Source organism: Zeugodacus cucurbitae, chromosome 6 (genome assembly GCF_028554725.1).
Source record: "Zeugodacus cucurbitae isolate PBARC_wt_2022May chromosome 6, idZeuCucr1.2, whole genome shotgun sequence".
NCBI lineage: Eukaryota > Metazoa > Arthropoda > Insecta > Diptera > Tephritidae > Zeugodacus > Zeugodacus cucurbitae.
The window spans coordinates 36,986,053-37,004,979 of NC_071671.1; the positions used below are offsets into that span (position 1 = coordinate 36,986,053).

Sequence of the window (18,927 nt, forward strand, 5' to 3'; positions counted from 1 at the left end):
GTCATTGTTAGTTGTGATAGTATTGTGTATCGATATTATAATCCACCAACCTCTAGAAAAAAATGTAAACAAATATTTTCTAAACTATATTTCTTTAAAACTAATAAAAATATAGTAAAAAGTAAGAATGGAAAACTGTGTTGATTCTATAGTTGTGAGCTCTCGACGAAAAAGTACCGCATGGACCCGTGACAAAATTGCCAGTTTGATTGACCTTTATCGTCAGCATGACTGCTTGTGGAACCACTATATTGAAGCATACAAAAATAAAGAAAAAAGGACGAAAGCTATCGCTGATATTTGCAGGATCTTACACATATCAAAGTTGGAGTTTGGAAAAAAAATCCACAACTTACGAAATCAATTCAATTCTGAGATGAAAAAACTTGGTAGGAGAGTTGAGGAAACGGGAGACGACACGGAGTCAGCTGCAGAAGGATGTCGTTGGAAACATTTTCAATCACTTAGATTCCTTCAAGATGTAATTGAACCTCGCCCAGGGGGTTATCAAACTAAAGTTAGGAAACTAAGCTCTCATTCGAAATATGATAACATAAGTGAAGAGGAAACAGAAAAACTTAACTGCAAAACTTCTAAAGTACGCAAAAGTAATGTGGTAATTGAGCAAATAACAGAGTATCAATTTGATGATACCAATCTTGTTGATAATTCTCCAGCAATTGCTGAGCATTTGCCCGTCAACGAATCCATAAATTTTCATGAACAAAGAAATGAAAATATAATTTCAACGCTGGTTGCTGGAAACGAATCGAACAATTTTCTCACTTCTCCACAATTAAATCAAAGTCTGAAAAATGTAAATCATGCAGACATAAATATAATTTTAGACCAAAAGTCTGATTTGCAACTAAAACCTCAAAATCAAGAGGAACTCGTAGAAGAAACACTAACTGGCCAAAAAAGTTGCTGCTGTCTTAATTCCAGTGTAGAACAATTGCACAAACAATTAGATATTAGATCTAAACAAAACAACGAAAAATGTATGGCCATGAGGCCAAGAGATGAGTGGGACGCATTTGGTGAATTGATTGCCACTGAATTTCGCCAACTCAATTCAGATAGTTCAAGAAAAAAGCTTAAACGAAAAATTATGCAAGCTATGCTAGAAATTGGTGAAGAAGATGATTCTACAGCAGCATAAAATTATACAATATTCCAATGTTGTAAAATTATAATGCATTTGTAAATATAACTGTTAAATAAATATTGTCTCTAAAATCTCTAAATAATTTGGTTTTGTTGTTGCTTCATATTTAACAAGGAATTGTTTTTAAAAATATGAATCCAATATTTAGTTCTCTTTGACTTTTGTCACATAAATATTTAACCTACCGACCGATTAGACGGCTTAGCTTTTAAAGGAGAAGGTTATTCTCCTTTTAGAGACTATAATTGTCACATGAAGGGATGCGAAATAAATTTGGTGAACCTTTTACTAGATTCACCGAAGAACTAATTATATTTAACAAATAATTAAAATGAAAAGAAATAACTAACTCCAAGATATTTCAGATCACATCACATATCAAACTAGACACTTGACATCGTTTACATTGATACAACGTTCAGCAGAACCAAAATCTCCCTCTGAATAACTCCTCTACATGGTATCTTAACACGTTCTTCATGGGTTAAATGAACAGAACAAAATTAAGTTCTAATAGAATTTTAATCTGTCACTGAAATGTAATCTATTAATGGTACAAAATCTTAAATCAGATTTACGAATAAAGTATATGAATTTTTACACAGAGAAATCAAATTCAAAAATAAAGTATATGCATCTTTACACTGAAATATCTAAATACACTTCCGATGGAGAATGTACTGAACGGTTTCTTCCTCTTATTTTGTAAAGCCGATATATAAAACCTATTTGAAGTTCCCAGACTAGCAAACTTACTGTGTGCACTTTTTGTTATTATAAATTAGCATTTTGATATTTTTTTTATATTATTCTAAGTTTTAGTTTCAGATAAAAATATATTCATCCAAATCTAACATATAAGACCCACAATAATTCTACTATCCCGGTTAAACTTTTGCCAATCAAATAAAAAATAGTTTTTTTTACGTATTTATACTTTGTATTTCACTACTTGAATACAAAAATGATTTCCTTGTAAGTGCTCACAGAACACATGGAAATGCTTTCCATATTCTTTCGCTATCACACGCATTAAAAGTTAACACATTCACTTGACTTCCTTAACTTGCAAGCCAGGCGGCAAGGATTGCTTGATTTTTTCGGCCTTCTCTTTGTCCTGAACCACCAATGTGTATAAGAAACGTGAGCAACGGATCTTAAACTTGGTATTGGAGGGATTCTTCTTGATTTTCACAGCACGGGCATCAGCACGGCGTGCCTTGTTTAGGAAATCTTTCACCTCTTTAATTTCACGTGGCATCTGCAACGAATAAAAAAAATATCATAAAATAAGATCTTTCCTTTGTAAATTAGTATTATTTACTGCACTTACTTTGCACTATTATCGCAAAACTAATTAATAAAAATTTTACAACACGAGAAAACCAACCAATGTTGACGTTTCCCACGTTTCGAAAGAAAGAAGGGGACAGCCATTTTCAAAATGGAGTCGACCAAAACTTCCGGATGTCATCATGACATACTGAAAGTACTGCCCATCAGCACATTGAAAAAGCTATGGGACTGTTCAGATAGAACTTGGCTCACAGAAAAAACCGATTAGGCAAAATTTCGCTGTAAATTTCCATCTGCTGAATAATTTTTAATGTTTATTCTATGAATCTGAATCATCAAACATATAAGTTTAATAACAAAACAAATTATTTGAATATTCTAAAATAAATTTGTTAAACCGCACTTGGTCAATGGCCATACATGGCATGTAGCACAGACAAGTCTGCAAGTGTATTTGCCGTTATATTAAAACCTTTCACTTCAATAAATTTTACATATTTAGTTCAAAGTGAATTTTTTTGTGCAAAAAATGTATAAATTTATTTGTTTTAAATCATTGATTGTTATTACAAATGATATATCAAAACTATTTTACGCTTCTGCCGGCAAAATAACGTCACCTTTGTTAGAATTTTGAATAATTTTACATTTCACATATTAGTGGCAGCTCTACAACGGTCATTGTCGTCGACAAAATTAGAAGCAATTGTAATTTGGTGACAACGACAACTTGAACCCTGCTTTCGTGTAGTCGCGCTGTTGTCCAAAAATCTGTGCCCATAAGAACGCGTGTATTTTAATATTTGACAGATGTAGCTCGTCGCTTGTCGTCGTCTATGTGTTCAGGGAATAACACGAGACAAAAGTAGAGTTGTGATTGATAATACCGAATTTCAGAACTTCAACTACTATGCACTTTGTTTGTAGACCGTAATAGGGCATTTGTGTTAGAGTAGATATCTTCGTTTGGTGATTTCTTTGTCCATCATCAATTCAATACATTTCAAAAATTTGACGCTATGAACTGGTTTGCTGGATTTCGTTCAAACTTTCACAAAAGACACGTTTTTAAAAAGGCCACTAAGCAAATTAGTTAATTAATATTAGCTGTCATCAATGGGCTAACTGCTATAGACAAGCCAATCGAACAAACTTTTCAAATTTTCATACGAACTGGTAGCACTGAAATCGAATTGTCTATACTTGGTCGCTCTGAACTTTTGACAGTTCGCTAGCAAAACAATTTAATTTTCAAGATTGAATTTTGACAAAGATCAAATCAATTTATGTTAAACACGAAAAACAATGAGTATTTTAATTTGGTAAGAAAGATTTTTTAAACATATGTAATGTATTGTGTTTATACTAATAAATTATTCTGTAGGTTTCTCAGTATTTACAAAATGAAGTGGATCGTATGATTGGGAATGCTATATTAGCATTTTCTATCTCCAGCTCGGAATCTTCATCAAGCTCTGAGGAATCGGATAGGGAGGAAAGCAATAAATGCCAAAACTTTTGCGCAGTCATTGAAAGCTATGGTGAGAATGAATTCGCACATGAGATTGCATCGTTCGACCGTGGAATATTTAATAGGTATGTATTTATGGACGCATATTTTCATTTTATTGACTTTACAAATTTATTTTAACATTTTACTTTCAGAGAAATATACAATTAGCATTCAGTCCAAAACAAATACTGGTGGAAGAGAAATCGTCCCACCTAGAGAAAAGTTTTATACAGTGCCCCCTCTGAACATACAAGACTTTTGAGACACTTAAAAGGGAAAGACACTGAAGTGAATCCCGCTTAAGTGCTTCGACCAAGCTACCAAGTTTTTTCTCAAATATTTTGATCTAATATACTTAAGCCGGGATTACTGTATTTATATTTGGTACATAAGTAACACCGTCACTTTTCGGCAGTTTGCTAATTTGTTTGATGTGTCTTCTTCAACTGCTTGGACTATAGTAGCGGGTGTGACTAGTTGGGTTATAACGATTTCTCATGAATACATATGATGGTCAAACAGTACTGTCGCAGTTGCAACAAAAAGGAAGTTTAAGGCATAATGTGGTTTACCAGAGGTAATCGGTGGTATAGACTGCACTCATATCCGTATAAAGCTCCCAGAGAAAATAAAGAAAATTATTTCGATAGATATAGTATAAAAGCGATACTGGTTCTCTTTATGACAGCAGTGTTCTGCAGAAAGGATATTTCCAAATGAGGCTTTCATTTTGGGCGATTCAGCCTACCCTACCACTACCAATTGATCGGTACCACCTTTTAAAGACTATGGAAACTTGACCGCATCGCAACAAATTACACTCCTCTACACGTATAACTGTAGAAAATGCTTTTGGTTTGTTAAAAACAAGATTTAGAAGAATGTTATATTTTACCAAACAAACAAATATTTGTTTTGTAGTGAATATAATTGTTAGTGCTTGTGTTCTCCACCATATATGTATAATTCTCGATGATTTAAGTATTGAAAATTACCAAGATGAAGTTTTAGAAAACAGCTTACAAGATGAGTCCCATGAAGTTCATCAACAAACAAATAGTAATAGGCTAGATGAATTATTTCAATATTTGCAACACCATAATTTAATATAAATAAAAATTTCAGGAATTCATTATCTTAAAATTAAATTATATATATATATATTAAAATATCACAAATTCATTCAAATTTCTATAAAAATATATAGCTTCTGTTCCTTGATTTTAATTTTGTTATACCCCTGACAGACGGCGGCGTTAATTCAGAATAACTGATTTAATCGGGGTTAATTCGATAGTTATCTCAGTTAACTCCGTTTGCTAACTCCCATTTAATCCTCCAAATTTTAGAAATGTAGTGGGAGTTCGTGGCATTTCCTTTGGCAACATTGTTAAACATGGCCGCTTTTAACCTATTGTGAATGAAAATATGCAATACTGACAGCTGTTTTTAATGAAATCTAAACAAAAACATATGCAAGCAATGAAATAGCTATTTTTTTCTAAAATGGAAGTTCTAATAACAACTTATTTATGTATATTTTTTTTAGTAATTAGTAATTTTATACTAATTGTGCGGCTAACAACCGCAATATTTACTTTCTAATTTTATTTTACCAAAATAAAAATATTATTGCCAATCAGCTGTTAATGGGAGTTTATAACTCGCTTTGCTGTCGTCTGTCACCTACAAATTTGGAACTGATTAAAAGCGCAGTTAATGGGGGGTTAACTCTGCTGTCAGTCTAGCCTATTAACGTAGTAAAGCTCTTTTGCAGTTTTTCGTCCGCGGTTACGCTGTGTTGGTTGCATCTGAGTTGTTGATGTATGTGGGACCGAAGATGTAGTCGGAACAGGAGATGTAGTAGAGACAGTAGATGTATTCGGAACGGGAGATGTAGTAGAGACATGAGATGTATCGGGAAGTGATTGACTGATGATAAGGCCAACAGAGAGCGTATGGCTGTTTCCAGCAAGTACACTGTCTCCGCAAATTTATTCCATATCTTCGATAAATGGAGCAATACACGAAGACGGACCCGTTCTGCTGGCATTGTCTTTGGCGGTGTTATACGCCGATAGCAAAGTGCGCATTATATTTTCCAATGCTATCACTGTTGTTGACGAGTTCTAATTAAAAAAATTACATAAAGTTTTTACAAAAGTATATATATATAAACTTTTAACTAACGGTGAAGCCTTGACCCAGCATGTCCTCACACATGAGCGTATGCGTTGCGTTTTTTTCTTTGATGTAGAAATTCTTCTCTTCGGGCTAAGTAGCATTTTAGTAGCCCTTTGGTTTCTACCACCGTCCATGTCTTACGTTTTCTGCAACACATTTAATTTTTATTAAAGAATTTAAAATTACTTACGATTTATCCTCGCCTGCCATTTTCAATTTCAAATTTGTGTATAAGAATTTTTATTATTTTGACAGTAATTTGTCCTTTGAGCCGTTCACAATAGTAAAATGGTTCTAAAATGAGTAAAACAAAACTTGGTAGCACTCAGCAAGCGACGATAGAATTTTTAATGAGGTATTCGCATACTCTCCGGCACGAATTCAACTAGATAACTTTGTTGTTGCTTTCACAAGTAAAATTTTTGACAGGCAAGCAGCGCCCAAAGATAGCGAGCAGAGAAGTGACAATTGTAACGAAAATGGTACCAGAACAAACTAAGACCCCTTTCACACGGGCAATTTTTGTCGCGGCAATTCTTTGTTTTATAGGAGAGGGGGCGACGAGGAAAGAAGAATCGCGCCGAGTCTGCTGTGTTCAGGCAACACGCTTTGTGTTCTTATTCGTAACAGTTCGCTGCTACGTAACAGTGTTGCATTTGCACACATTTTAAAATTAATGTTTAAAATATATTTGAAAGTTTGAATTTAATCATTTAATTTTGTATGTAATTTGCAAATACATATAGAAATATGCATAATATAATTAAAATGTGCTAGAAAATTGAGAATAACGATAAAAATTACTTAATGAAATATATTTTTTTGCTTGGAAACGATGCGTACAAGAAGTAGAGAAAATTATATGAAAGAGAATGACAGAAAAACACGAACAGAGTTGTCGAACAAGAAGTGCTCGTGTTCACCGCATATGTAACAGAACATATGTGTGAACGCAAGGGGCGACAGCAAAAGAGAATCGCCCGAGAATTAGCAACAAAAGTTGCCCGTGTGAAAGTAGACTAAAATTGACAATCGAAATCAATAACTTGCCAGATTTATCCATACATCGATATTCGTAATTGCCAGAATGTTCGAGTGGCGATGTATTGCCAACAATCGACTATAAAAGGGCTGCCGGACTGGCAGCAAGAAACAGTTCTGATAACAGAGTTGTCGAGTAAAGTGTAAACAAATTATAAGTTAGAGTTGTAAAGTAGAGTAGAGTAGGACTGGCAGCAATACACAGTTGTTATAAGAGAGTTGTCGAGTAAAGTGTAAAGAAGCTATAAGTTAGAGTTGTAAAGTAGAGTAATAAGTAATAAAGTGTTACGTTCACTTTGCTCGACAACTCTCCAAAACCAGGATTGGGCCAAATTTCACCAGTTCGGGACCAGTAGAACATAACACTAGGTCAGTTGAGTAGCTCTCAACACCCATACACTCACGAAATAAATTGTTTGAAAGTATGGTTTGCCGACCACTGCCCTAAAGGTATGAATGAATGGAATGTAGAAATGAAACTAAATTTACCCACAGGTTTGGCCTCCACCAACTATTAAGATGGAAACAATGGCCTATTTTGAAGATCTCTTACTAATATTCAAATTTTTGGGCAACAATTACACAACAAATGCATTACTCTCGATGATATTTAAGTCTAATAATGATGCACAGTTATCCCGATTTAAGTCCACCTTCTTAACATGCAAGACTTTTAGGACACTTAAGCGGGAAAGGCACTTAAATTAATCCCGCTTAAGTGCCTCGGAGTTCTTACCAAGCATTTCCTCAAATACTTCGATCTAATATTTTTTCTTTTATCAATAACAAAAATACTTATTAATAACAATAATTATGGAAAAAAAAACATAACAAATATATGTTTTCATTTTGACAATTCTCAACGCATTCAATGTCAAAAATATTAAAAGGTACTTAAAAGAGGAAAAGAGGGTACTTCAGCGGAGATCACTGTATATGGAAAAATTATGCTTCCCTTGCGCATAAATCGTTCCGATCAATTTGTTATTTTTCTTGAAATAGTAGGTCAATCAATGAGTGCACTTTGATGTTTTCACTGCAACGTCGGAGAACTAGATTCGTATTTTGTGCATTTAAGCTGTAGACAATACTGTACATTTGTTATGATTACAAATAAAAATATTGTTATGATTAAAATATATATATTATGATTACAAATATGATAAACAAATAAATTTTGGATATTGTTAAAAATAAATATGAAAATTTAAAAAAAAAAAAAAAAAATGTGGAGTACAAATTCTCATAAATTCGTTTGTTTTGTTGCAATCGCAATAGCAATATAAAATCAATCAATATAAAAAACTGAAATCACAGTGATTTAAAAATAGCAATATCGCTCATCACTCGGTTTTTTATAGATATGCAATAGGGAGGGGTGTTAACTTTTTGTTTCAAATTTGACATATGGCTGAATTCGCACACTTCTTTAGTTTATATAATTGATTCTTACAGTAAATATCACTGATAATGATAGTCACCATAAAGTTTTGCATACGTCTGTCAACATTTCCAATACATAACCGATTTGCACATTGGTAATGTTAATAGATTCTGCAGAGTTTTGAATTAAAACACAAAATCATATTTTCTATTCTTGTAGAGAATGATATTAATGAAAGAGTTGAAGTAGTTAAAACTTTAAAACAGTTATCACGAGTTGTTACTCCGCATTTTAATTGTTCATATACATATATTTTGAATATACAAAGTTTATGTAATGAAACCCCAAAATTTTTTACCCTTATTGCAAATAAGACCCGAGACCTGTGGTTTCTTCTATTTTTTCTTTTTTTTAGGGGTTTCAACAGATATACCGACCAATTGTTTATCATCACTCATGTTATTATCCGTTATAGAACCTATAACGCCATTATTTTTTTTTGTAGTCTCCAACGAAAAAAAACTTACACCGGCTTCCCTTTGATAGCAATCGGAATTGCAACTTGTAGTAGAAAATATGGATGGAGTGGACAAGTTCACGTCGTATTGAGCATCAATTAGTTCATAGGTATTTTGGCGCAAAAATGTGTAATAATCATTTTCAGCAGTTGACAATGTAGGGAATGTTGATGAACTAATAGGTGAAGACGACATATTGCTAGTAATAATTGAGTCCAAAATTAAGTTTGTTGATGTTTGTCCCGGTCAAAATTTTAAATCTTTAATCGCTTGGGGTAAATCGGGAAGCTTGATATCTTTTATTTGTTGAGGAATGTTCATACTTTTTACAGCGCTCACTGCACGTGCCGGAGCAGCAGAAATACCTGCCTATAATTAAACAAGTATTACAAATATATTAATTATATTAGTATATATGACTTACTTCTTGTTTCACTAGTTTATTTTGGTCATCGATTCGTGCTAAGATATCGGTCATATTTGTTTGTAGGACCATTCCCCCCATAACCAGTTCAGCTAGAATGTGATGTACTGCATCAGCATGAAATATCAAATCTAACTCACAAACATTTTCAAAACATTTGTCTAAAGTTTCCACAAAAACCTGGATTAGGTCTAAAATTCCCAATTCGCTTTCAGATGAATCCACGCAGAACACAAAATAAAGCGTGGCGTAATGGCGATATATCAATTTGTAGTCTGATCCACCAATAAGGCTTAAAAAGATTTTAAAACAATATATCAACATTTGAATTTGCTTTACTCACCTTCCTCCTTCTAAAAAATTACAAACATTATCCTCCCGTTTGGAAACCAGCTGGAAAGTCTCCTTTATTATTTGCTGCTGCATATCCTCATTCTAAAGATGTTCACAATATTAATTAGAAAAGTTATTACTACAGTAACTTACAAAATATTGATAGAATTTTGAAAGCCTTGGCTTTCCGTGGTTGTTAAATACCAAAATAGCCTTTATCATTTTCACTGTATGCCTACGGAACAGTAAGGAATAATTCTCAAATCTGGTAAACGATTTTTTCAATTAAAACGCAGAACTTAGCTTTGAATAAATATAATTACAATATGAGGAATATGCCAAAATTTCACAGTTGTCCTCAAATCTGTAAATTAAAAGAAAAACTAACTATAATCGATTATAAGTTTTCAGAGATAATTTAAAAATATTTGTGTTGACTGCGTTCACACAGAGATACTTTTGTTGTACACTAATGGAAAACTATGGTGGGGTTGCTTCTTGCATTCACATAAGATACCTGACATACCGACTATTTCAACATTGCATTTAACGACATTAGCTGTTATCGACTGGCTAATAGCGTTTTTAGACAGAACCAAATTGATCAATTTACCGGACTATGCTCGATTTAAACGCTTATTGATATCGATTTACCATACAAAATAAAATCTCCATTTATTTTAAATTGAATTTAAATCGACTTGAAAATCAAAAGCAACTCTGCGGCAAGAACGTATGATATACGTTCTTTGTCTGTGATTGGCTGAATTTTTTGATAAAATAGCATTAATACTACTAGACGGTAGATGGCGCTGCTGAAAAATAATAATCAGCTGATGAAATTACCAACTCCTTATGAAAAGCAAAAACAAAAATGTATAACAGCTGATCGTAAATCGAGTAACCGGCAGTATAAACGGCAAAAATGGGTTTCTCGATTTAAATTTAAATTGATCAATTTATTTGGTTGTCTAAAAACGCTATACGTGTTATAGAGAAGCCAATAGAACGCACTATCTTGTAATTCAAACATACAGGCAGCACTTATTGTGCAAGTCTGCTGTAAAATGTCCTCTTATTCATGCGCAATAGTGTTGCACCAATTTCTTAAATACTTAAATCTACGCAAAAATATTTTTTTTTATGCCGTTGTATCGAGCTGCTCTATGCCTTACATTTTATTTAATCAACTAAAATGTATTTTAAAGTAAAAATAACACAAATATATATTTGTGTTGCAATTTTTGTAAAAAATTTGTCTTTTGAGTAATTTTTATCATTGTGAATAGTCTGTATTTGTAAAACAAAATTTGGCAGCACTCAGCACGCGGCAATATAATTTTTAATGAGGTATTCGCGTACTCTCCTGCACGAATTCAACTAGATAACTTTGTTGTTGCTTTCACATGTACAATTTTTTACCGGCGAGCAGCGCCCAAAAATAGAAACCAGGGAGAGCATATATGTATATTATAATGATCATCTGAATTGAGCAAAGGAGTGGGGTATAACTGAAATAAGAAAGGTAAATAAATTATTTTCGTCGCCATATGATGATGATTTGTTTCAGTATGATTTATCTTCATTCGAGAACTATATCTGAGTATATCAATCGATAAAGAAATATCAACAATTAGTCTATCTCAAAACTAAGAATTTTATGAAAAGTACTTTAAAGATTCAGAATATTGAACTTCTAATTTTTAAATATTACAATTTTCATATATTTCATCGATCAATTCAAACACCTGCCATACCACACTTCTTTTTCTGATATATAACTCAAAAGTTAAAACCACTGTGGATTCACAATATCTTGAGATTGTTGTTTTTCCAATACTCACAACAGCAGATTCTTCGATACTGCAATTGACGGCGATCTATAACTGTTTGGATCGATAAGTCATATAGTCGCAAGTAATCCTGCGTTTATACTCTTAAAATATTACAATTTCAAAAGATAATAGTGAACTGCTATTTACAAATTGTGATCGCAGTTGCGATAAGCGATTTTTCAATAGCTGTCATCGATTGGCTAAGCGTTATAGAGAAGCCAAAAGAACGCACTATCCTGTAATACAAACAGACAGGTAGCACTTATGGTGCAAGCCTGCGCTAAAATGTCTTCTTAATCATGCGTAATAGTGCTGAACCATTTTCTTAAGTGGATAAATACTTAAATCTGAACGAACATATTTTTGTATCCCTTTGTTTCGAGCTTCATCTATGCTTTACGTGTTATTTAGTAAATTAAAATGTATGTATTTCAAAGTAAAAACAACAAAAATATATATTTGACAATACATTTTTGCGATAAGCTGGAAAGGCACTTAATCGGGGGGCACTTAAGCGTGGATCACTGTATGTCTTTATTTACTTAAACGTAATATTTAGTGCCCTTTAAAATATGCATTTAACATTTTTATAGTTTTAGAGTTTATTTATTTTTTTATAATATATACGGAAGATTGTGAGTTGATTTATTTACTATTCAATATCGATTACTTGCTTATCGGGTATCCAATCAACACGATTTAAAAATATTTTCTTTATGAAGTTTGTTTACATTTGAAATGAATTTACTAAAGAAAACACAATTTAAATGCAGGTATTATAATTCTTAAATAATGTGTAATCAATATTAATTGCTGTTTTCATTCAAGTGTTAGCTCCGTGCAAGGAAAAGATGTTAAACAATACGGGAAACAACACATGTTTGACTCGGTGGCGGATACCTCGTGGAATTCAAGTGAAGCAAGTGTTTTATCATAATGTATTTATATCTCATGAACAATTTCTAAATAGCAGAATTGTGAAGATGTCATAAAATTCTCATAGAAAATTTAGAGGTGGGTTTTACTATACGATTCCCAAAATTAGGGTAAATGTGTATGGGCTGCGTATGGAAATATTTATATACACTCGCTCACATATATCTCTCCCTCAAAAAAGGGTAAACTTTAGTATACCCTCCGATTTTGAATATAAAATATGGGGAAACTTTAGTATACTATCCCAGGCTTTCGGTAATGAAATGGGTATCCTTGGAAAGAGGAGGTTCTCCAGATTAAGAATATATATACATATAGCTGCAGCTGACTTATAGTTTTCGAGATATTCGCACTTAAAGAAGAAAAAAGTGCTACTTTTTTCTTGAATTTTCACAATATATACTGAATATTTTATTAATATTATGCACTTATTTTACACTTACATTTCACCACATTGTTTCTGCATATTTATTTTATAAAATTTATCACGAAAATAGCTGTAAATAAGTATTTAACATTTTACACAAATCTCTTAATTTCAACAATAACAAAAAGGGTTGCAGCTTGACAAGTAATAAGTGTTGCCATATCAGATATTTTGCAAACGAATGAGAAGAACCAAAATAAATAAATACCCAAAATGCAGAAAACAAATGTCCTATAAAAAGATTATATAAAGATAATATAAGAAAGTTTATGATATTCACTCTATGCACTATAAGTAAGGGAAATGAAAAGTTCTTTCGTGTAGAAATACTTTCCACATCGGCGGCCTTCGGCCGCGCTTCAAAAAAATAACCCTGGTCGAGCCAACACCGGGAGTTATCAAAGAGGGGGAATTGAAATACTCTTTCGTGTAGAACTACTTTCCGCATTGGCGGCCTTCGGCCGCGCTTCAAAAAAATAACCCTGGTCGGGCAATCACCGGGTGTTATCAAAGAAAAGGTAATACCGAAAGACTTTGCATTAGTCATAACACCATTATGGTTTGGTTTGGGGTATAATCTTTCTTTTTTCTGTTTATTTTTATTCTTTTGATTTTTGCGAAATATTTGATGTGGCAACACTGATTACTTGTCAACCTGCAACCCTTTTTGCTATTTTTTAAACGAAGATTTGTGTAAAATGTTAAATATTTATTTACAGCCATTTTCGTCATAATTTTTATAAAATAAATATGCAGAAACAATGTGGTGAAGTGTAAGTGTAAAATAAGTGCAGAATATTAATAAAATATTCAGTATATATTGTGAAAATTCAAGATAAAAGTAGCATTTTTTTCAACTTTAAGTGCGAATATCTCGAAAACTATAAGTCAGCTGCAGCTATATGTATATATATTCTTAATCTGGAGAACCTCCTCTTTCCAACGATACCCATTTTATTACCGAAAGCCTGGGATAGTATACTAAAGCCGACCCTAAAATATAGCCGCCGCAAACATATAGTTTTCGAGATATTCATGTAAATGAGCGATATGTGAAAAATTCATTATACAGTTAGAAATAACGTGTTAAAAATTGTTAACTTTTAAACTTTAAACGAATATCTCGAAAACCATAAGTTTGCGGCGGGTATAATTATATATTCGTAATCTGGAGAACCTCCTCTATCCGCCAATACCCATTTTGACCCCCAAATCGTGGGAGGGTATTCCCCATCCGTCCCCAAAAAAATTTTAAGAGAAAACTTCCAATTCAAATTTATCGGATATTTATAAATATAAATATAATATAATAATATATAAATATAGGCAAAAACGCCTATTTTTTGCAATTTTTTGAGTTCATCTTAAACCCAACAGACTTTTGGAGTTATGTTATACTTTCAGAAGACAGTGTGTTTGGAATGAAGGGAAAAGTTTTGGTATGGAGGAAAATCTGATAATCATTTAACAGGGAAAATCTAGTTTTTACGGTAAAGCATGGAGGAAGCGCCATAATGATGTGGGGGTGTAAGCAGCAAGTGACATTGGAAACCTGACATTTCTTTAGACAGTTATAGATTAGAGTCGATACAATAACATTAAAAAAGTAATTGACTGAAAGGGCAGAACAATGGGCTTAAAGATATCTAAATATATTTTAAAAAATTAGCCACATCGAGCGACTATATCCTATAGCTCCCATAGGAACGATCGGGTCAAGTTATAATAATTTTGTTATTTTCGGTTTTAAACTTTGTCAATTTATACTATTACAATATATACCCATAAGTGGGCGTTGCCACGCTCATTTTCCATTTTTATGCCAAGTTTAATGCATATTTTCCGTACAATCTTTACGATAAAATTTAGTTGTTGTTTTTCCTTACTGAATTAAAGCACTTTTAGTAGTTTTCAACATAACATTTGTATGGGAGGTGGGCATGGTTATAATCCGATTTCCTCCATTTTCATGCTGTGTAATCAAGTGCTTAAATTTGGGTGATATAGCTTTAGCAGTTTACGAGATATGCACAAAAAACGTTAATGGGCTCGGTCACGCCCACTTTCCCAAAAAAATGTTTTCCAAATATTCACCTGCCTAATGTGATCCTTTGTACCAAATTTTGTTCTCATAACTTTATTTATGGCTTAATTATAGCATTTTACAAGGAAAATTTGACCTTGAATGAAAAAAAGATAAGATAGTATATTGTAGATTATGCATATATCTGCAAATTTTTGTAGCAAACTTTAACTTTTATATTAACTTAAGACACCCACAGATACACTGAACAAAAAAGTCTAAAGGGGAGAGGGGGGGAAACAACTAAAACTTTAACTAAACATAATAAAGACGCGTACAAAATCTACAAAAAAGCAAGGTAAAGAAAAGCATTGATTTAAAAAAAATACAACGCAAATTAGCTTTTATTATTATTGGAACATAAAATATAAACCTTCCACTTAAAAATACATTTAAAATCATTCAAATTCAGGAACGTAAATATTCGACAGACCACTTTGAATTTCACCTTTAATTGAGAAGTATTCGCTACACTGTGAAAATAAACATGTACTCACGTCTTCGATTCTATTTTTAGAAAGTCCCGTTAGATTTCCAGAAAAAACTTTTACCATATACAATTTTGGTCATTTTAGAGACAATTCGTTTACATTTTGTCAAAATATTTGCTATCGATTTTTGGCCTATGGGGGATTGGTGCGATCAGGTGCAATGGTCCAATCAGTCATCCATCTTAAATTACATGATTATAAAAACCACAAGGTTACCTACCTTGCAGGAGTAGCACAACTGATTTGTGAGGTTATTCTTTCTTAAAAAAAGAAGGTTTGTCAAATCGAAAAGGGAAATGTAAAAAATAGTGAACCAAATTGAATAATTGTGCAGATAAAATATCACAATGAACGTCATTCTTAAAATCGTCATCTATAAAATGATATAATATAATAATGCATATTTATGATTAAAATTCTTTGTTTTGTTACAAAAAGTTCGCCATTTTTGCCAACATTTTGTTATTTGGAAAAGCGAAAAAAAAATTTATATTATATATATTTATATTTTCTTGTACTATTGTTATTAAATTCCGTCATTGTGCACTTCTTTTCCAAGTTAATATATTTTTTCTTAGAATAATAAAGCACTATCGCTCTCTTCCACCTTTTGGCTTTGTTTTGTAAATTTGTACTACCGTGCAATTGGGTCTTTATGACGTTTATGAGTCACAGTAAATTAAAATCCTAAAAAGCTAGCTGAAAACGAATATCGTATTCTTTTATTTTATCATTATTGTGTCAAACAGCTTTTTCATAAAAGCAATAATAGTAAAATAACGAATGGATATCCAAGAAAAGTAAGAAATTTAGTAATTTTGATGTAAATATAATAATTTAATCTATTGTTATATTATATACTATGTATTAATATATTGCTATTTACATAACAATTTGTTTTGAGTGTATATAAGTTATTTTTTTTTGAGGAAAAATGAATTTTTATTATATTTTATTTAAAAAATTATCCTGCAGCCCTGTTTAAAGTTTTGTAAGGGTCATATATTAAATTAGGTATTGTTTGAGAATGAAACTAACATATCATATCAAACCTTTTCAGCCAACCTTCGAATTACTTAATTTGCTTATTAATCATTATATTTTAATTTTAGGGTACACCACAATGGATAATAATACGTTTTGAGGAACCACAGACAGTTAGCAAATTTTCATTCCAGTTTCAGGGAGGTTTCGTAGCGAACCCCATATCAATACATGTGGAAACGGAGGATAGTAAACAAATTTTGGAGGAGACGTTCTATCCAGAAGATATAAATTCATCACAATCATTTATATTACATCAACCTATAAAGAGCAAAGAAGCCGCTAAAATTAAGTTCTTATTTCCCTCAAGTACAGATTTTTTTGGTAGAATAATATTGTATGAAATTGAGATATTTGAATAAATAACAAAACCATCCACATAAAATAAAGATTATAGCTATTATTATTATAATTTAATTAGGAAAGTCAGGCTCCATATAAAGACTTGCCTTTCCAGACGCTTGCATGAATGATTTGGCTACCTGTAAAAGTGTTGTCCACATGTCTATTGATAATGCTGGTGTGGGAGGCGTTATCGAATGCTCCCTCGATGTCTAGGAAGGTATATATTGCCACTTCCCGTTCTCTAGTGATTTTCGGCCGTTAACTGGTAGGTTGCATTCTGAGCGCCTTTGTCATTATCTAATTGTTAATAAAATAAACGACCACGCGAATGCCCAGTCAGTGCGGTTAGGATTATATGAATGCCTAAATCTTTCTCTCTTTGCCCATCTGATCTCCTGGTAACTTGGTCAGACTGGACTTATACTTTTCCCAGCACATAGTGCGTTTTGCTTTGTTAACTTCATTCCGAAGTTCTGAGCTAGAGAATTTGCTGTTCCAACATTTGCATGTCTGCCTTTCGGTGGGTCTATTTAGTGGGCACTATTATGGTAAGCGTCAATGACGTATTGGATCATAGTAGTTACCTTGGTTTCCAGTGACCCTACAGACCTTTTGTGGTGGGTTACATACTCTGAGCACCTAATGATCCTTTGATCAGCTATAGAGGGTTTAGAGGAGACCCTTACTGTGAGATCAGAGGTCGTTACTTAAAGGGATGTCAAAGATTCCCTCCCTAACTCTATTTATAAATGTGGATCTAAACCTTACATTTTCCACATCGTATTTAATAAATAAATTCTAATAGAGACTCACCCTTTGCGTTGCAGTCCGTGCTGATTAGTGGGAGACTATGACGGCTGCAGTACTCTACCAAGGTTTCAATCGTTGAGGAGGGCACTACGTTGTTTTCTTCTGAAAAATAGGCCTTCGATAGAACAACTTTTCTTCTCTCCTTGTATTTTACCTGCACAGCTCCTAATCAATATTTTCTTTGGGGAAACAATCAGGTTCTCAATCCCAAAGCCCTATGACGTCTCCGGTATTGCGAAGGCGCCATTCGAATACAGCCGAATATTCCTCATGGTTGCAAGCCAACCAATGCCACAGGGGTCGCATAACATCCAGGATTAGGTGGCAGCTATTGGCCACCACCCTCGATTCGCCAGAAATTGCCTGATGGAACCAAAATGTTGGTCTGGCGGTGGCCGGCTGATGTGCGATTAAGCTCCTGCATCGGGTCAAAGTACTTGCCATGCGCAGCAAAAAGGAAAAGAACATTCAGTCCAATTCATTGAACTCGAAGGCGCCTGCTACACGTTCAATCGCCCCTATTCCCGTTGTCGTTATCGTTTTAAAACGACTTAAGAACGCCTATTTGGCATTCCTGTTGGCGTTAACGACATTTATCGAAAATAAATTGAGATTCCCCAATTTGAAACGACTATAGAAACGACATAGAAACAGTCGTTTTTGTCGTTGCTATAATTGTGAGCGACATAGAAACAACGCGGTTGTTTGAAGGAATATTTGAAGTGAAGATGAAAATTCCAAATCGGAAACAGTTTGAAATTTTAATTTCTGAAATGGAAAAATATCCTGCATATGCCAAAGACTTTAGAAAAGGGATAAATCCTTTAAATTTCGATTTTTTGGGAGGGATATTTTTTTCTCAAAAAAAAAAAATGAATCCATTCCACCGCCATCTCTCGTCGGAAATTGTTGGCATTAATAAAATTGCATTTTTAATATTTAAGAATATATTTAAGATATGAAAGATCTTAAAATTCAAAACGAAGAAAAAAATAGTACTCCAACAAGAGGAGGAGTTAATAAACAGATACCCATGTCTCCTTTGGCTGGACCACTAGTTAGAGTAGTCGGATTAGCCAGAAGCAAGGAGCATGA

At 33.0% G+C, this 18,927-nt stretch overlaps 4 protein-coding genes and 1 long non-coding RNA gene across 8 annotated transcripts; 2 read left to right on the forward strand and 3 right to left on the reverse strand.

Moving 5' to 3' along the window:
- On the forward strand, positions 1 to 1,250 carry LOC105219139 (uncharacterized). The gene has a single exon (XM_011195100.3). It carries the CDS (start codon positions 128 to 130, stop codon positions 1,160 to 1,162), a length of 1,035 nt encoding a protein of 344 aa, XP_011193402.1. The 5' UTR covers positions 1 to 127; the 3' UTR covers positions 1,163 to 1,250.
- A 421-nt stretch (positions 1,251 to 1,671) lies between these two features.
- LOC105219136 (60S ribosomal protein L38) lies at positions 1,672 to 2,429 on the reverse strand. The gene has a single exon (XM_054234438.1). It carries the CDS (start codon positions 2,427 to 2,429, stop codon positions 2,217 to 2,219), a length of 213 nt encoding a protein of 70 aa, XP_054090413.1. The 3' UTR covers positions 1,672 to 2,216.
- Positions 2,357 to 10,231, reverse strand: Ap3s1_1 (AP-3 complex subunit sigma-1). Of its 3 annotated transcripts, none has more exons than XM_011195095.3 (7): positions 10,185 to 10,231; positions 10,015 to 10,096; positions 9,872 to 9,963; positions 9,529 to 9,820; positions 6,168 to 9,473; positions 2,502 to 6,106; positions 2,357 to 2,429 (listed from the first exon to the last, which is right to left on the reverse strand). In XM_011195095.3, exons 2-5 carry the CDS (start codon positions 10,081 to 10,083, stop codon positions 9,351 to 9,353), a joined length of 576 nt encoding a protein of 191 aa, XP_011193397.2. In that variant the 5' UTR covers positions 10,084 to 10,096; positions 10,185 to 10,231; the 3' UTR covers positions 2,357 to 2,429; positions 2,502 to 6,106; positions 6,168 to 9,350. The 3 variants fall into 3 exon arrangements, with proteins under 3 accessions (XP_011193397.2, XP_011193396.2, XP_011193395.2); XM_011195094.3 differs by having other exon boundaries at positions 10,015 to 10,126; XM_011195093.3 differs by having other exon boundaries at positions 10,015 to 10,225.
- A 1,976-nt stretch (positions 10,232 to 12,207) lies between these two features.
- On the forward strand, positions 12,208 to 17,066 carry LOC105219150 (nuclear receptor 2C2-associated protein). 2 transcript variants are annotated; one of them, XM_054234437.1, is made up of 3 exons: positions 12,208 to 12,469; positions 12,525 to 12,610; positions 16,746 to 17,066. In XM_054234437.1, exons 2-3 carry the CDS (start codon positions 12,548 to 12,550, stop codon positions 17,037 to 17,039), a joined length of 357 nt encoding a protein of 118 aa, XP_054090412.1. In that variant the 5' UTR covers positions 12,208 to 12,469; positions 12,525 to 12,547; the 3' UTR covers positions 17,040 to 17,066. The 2 variants fall into 2 exon arrangements, with proteins under 2 accessions (XP_054090412.1, XP_054090411.1); XM_054234436.1 differs by having other exon boundaries at positions 12,259 to 12,469; positions 12,525 to 12,615.
- Positions 14,867 to 18,927, reverse strand: LOC114804847 (uncharacterized). Its single transcript, XR_008471940.1, has 3 exons — positions 17,987 to 18,927; positions 17,836 to 17,934; positions 14,867 to 15,239 (listed from the first exon to the last, which is right to left on the reverse strand). It is a non-coding gene; the product is annotated as an uncharacterized LOC114804847 (long non-coding RNA).

Bases quoted from the DNA above. Each gene is read 5' to 3' on its own strand.
- LOC105219136 (XM_054234438.1), bottom strand. From the start codon at position 2,429: ATGCCACGTGAAATTAAAGAGGTGAAAGATTTCCTAAACAAGGCACGC.
- Ap3s1_1 (XM_011195095.3), bottom strand. From the start codon at position 10,083: ATGATAAAGGCTATTTTGGTATTTAACAACCACGGAAAGCCAAGGCTT. The intron at 9,821-9,871 runs GTGAGTAAAGCA...AATCTTTTTAAG, and splicing joins AATTTTTTAGAAGGAGGAAG to CCTTATTGGTGGATCAGACT. The intron at 9,474-9,528 runs GTAAGTCATATA...GTTTAATTATAG, and splicing joins ATAAACTAGTGAAACAAGAA to GCAGGTATTTCTGCTGCTCC.
- LOC105219139 (XM_011195100.3), top strand. From the start codon at position 128: ATGGAAAACTGTGTTGATTCTATAGTTGTGAGCTCTCGACGAAAAAGT.
- LOC105219150 (XM_054234436.1), top strand. From the start codon at position 12,435: ATGAATTTACTAAAGAAAACACAATTTAAATGCAG. The intron at 12,470-12,524 runs GTATTATAATTC...TTTTCATTCAAG, and splicing joins AAAACACAATTTAAATGCAG to TGTTAGCTCCGTGCAAGGAA. The intron at 12,616-16,745 runs GCAAGTGTTTTA...TTTTAATTTTAG, and splicing joins CCTCGTGGAATTCAAGTGAA to GGTACACCACAATGGATAAT.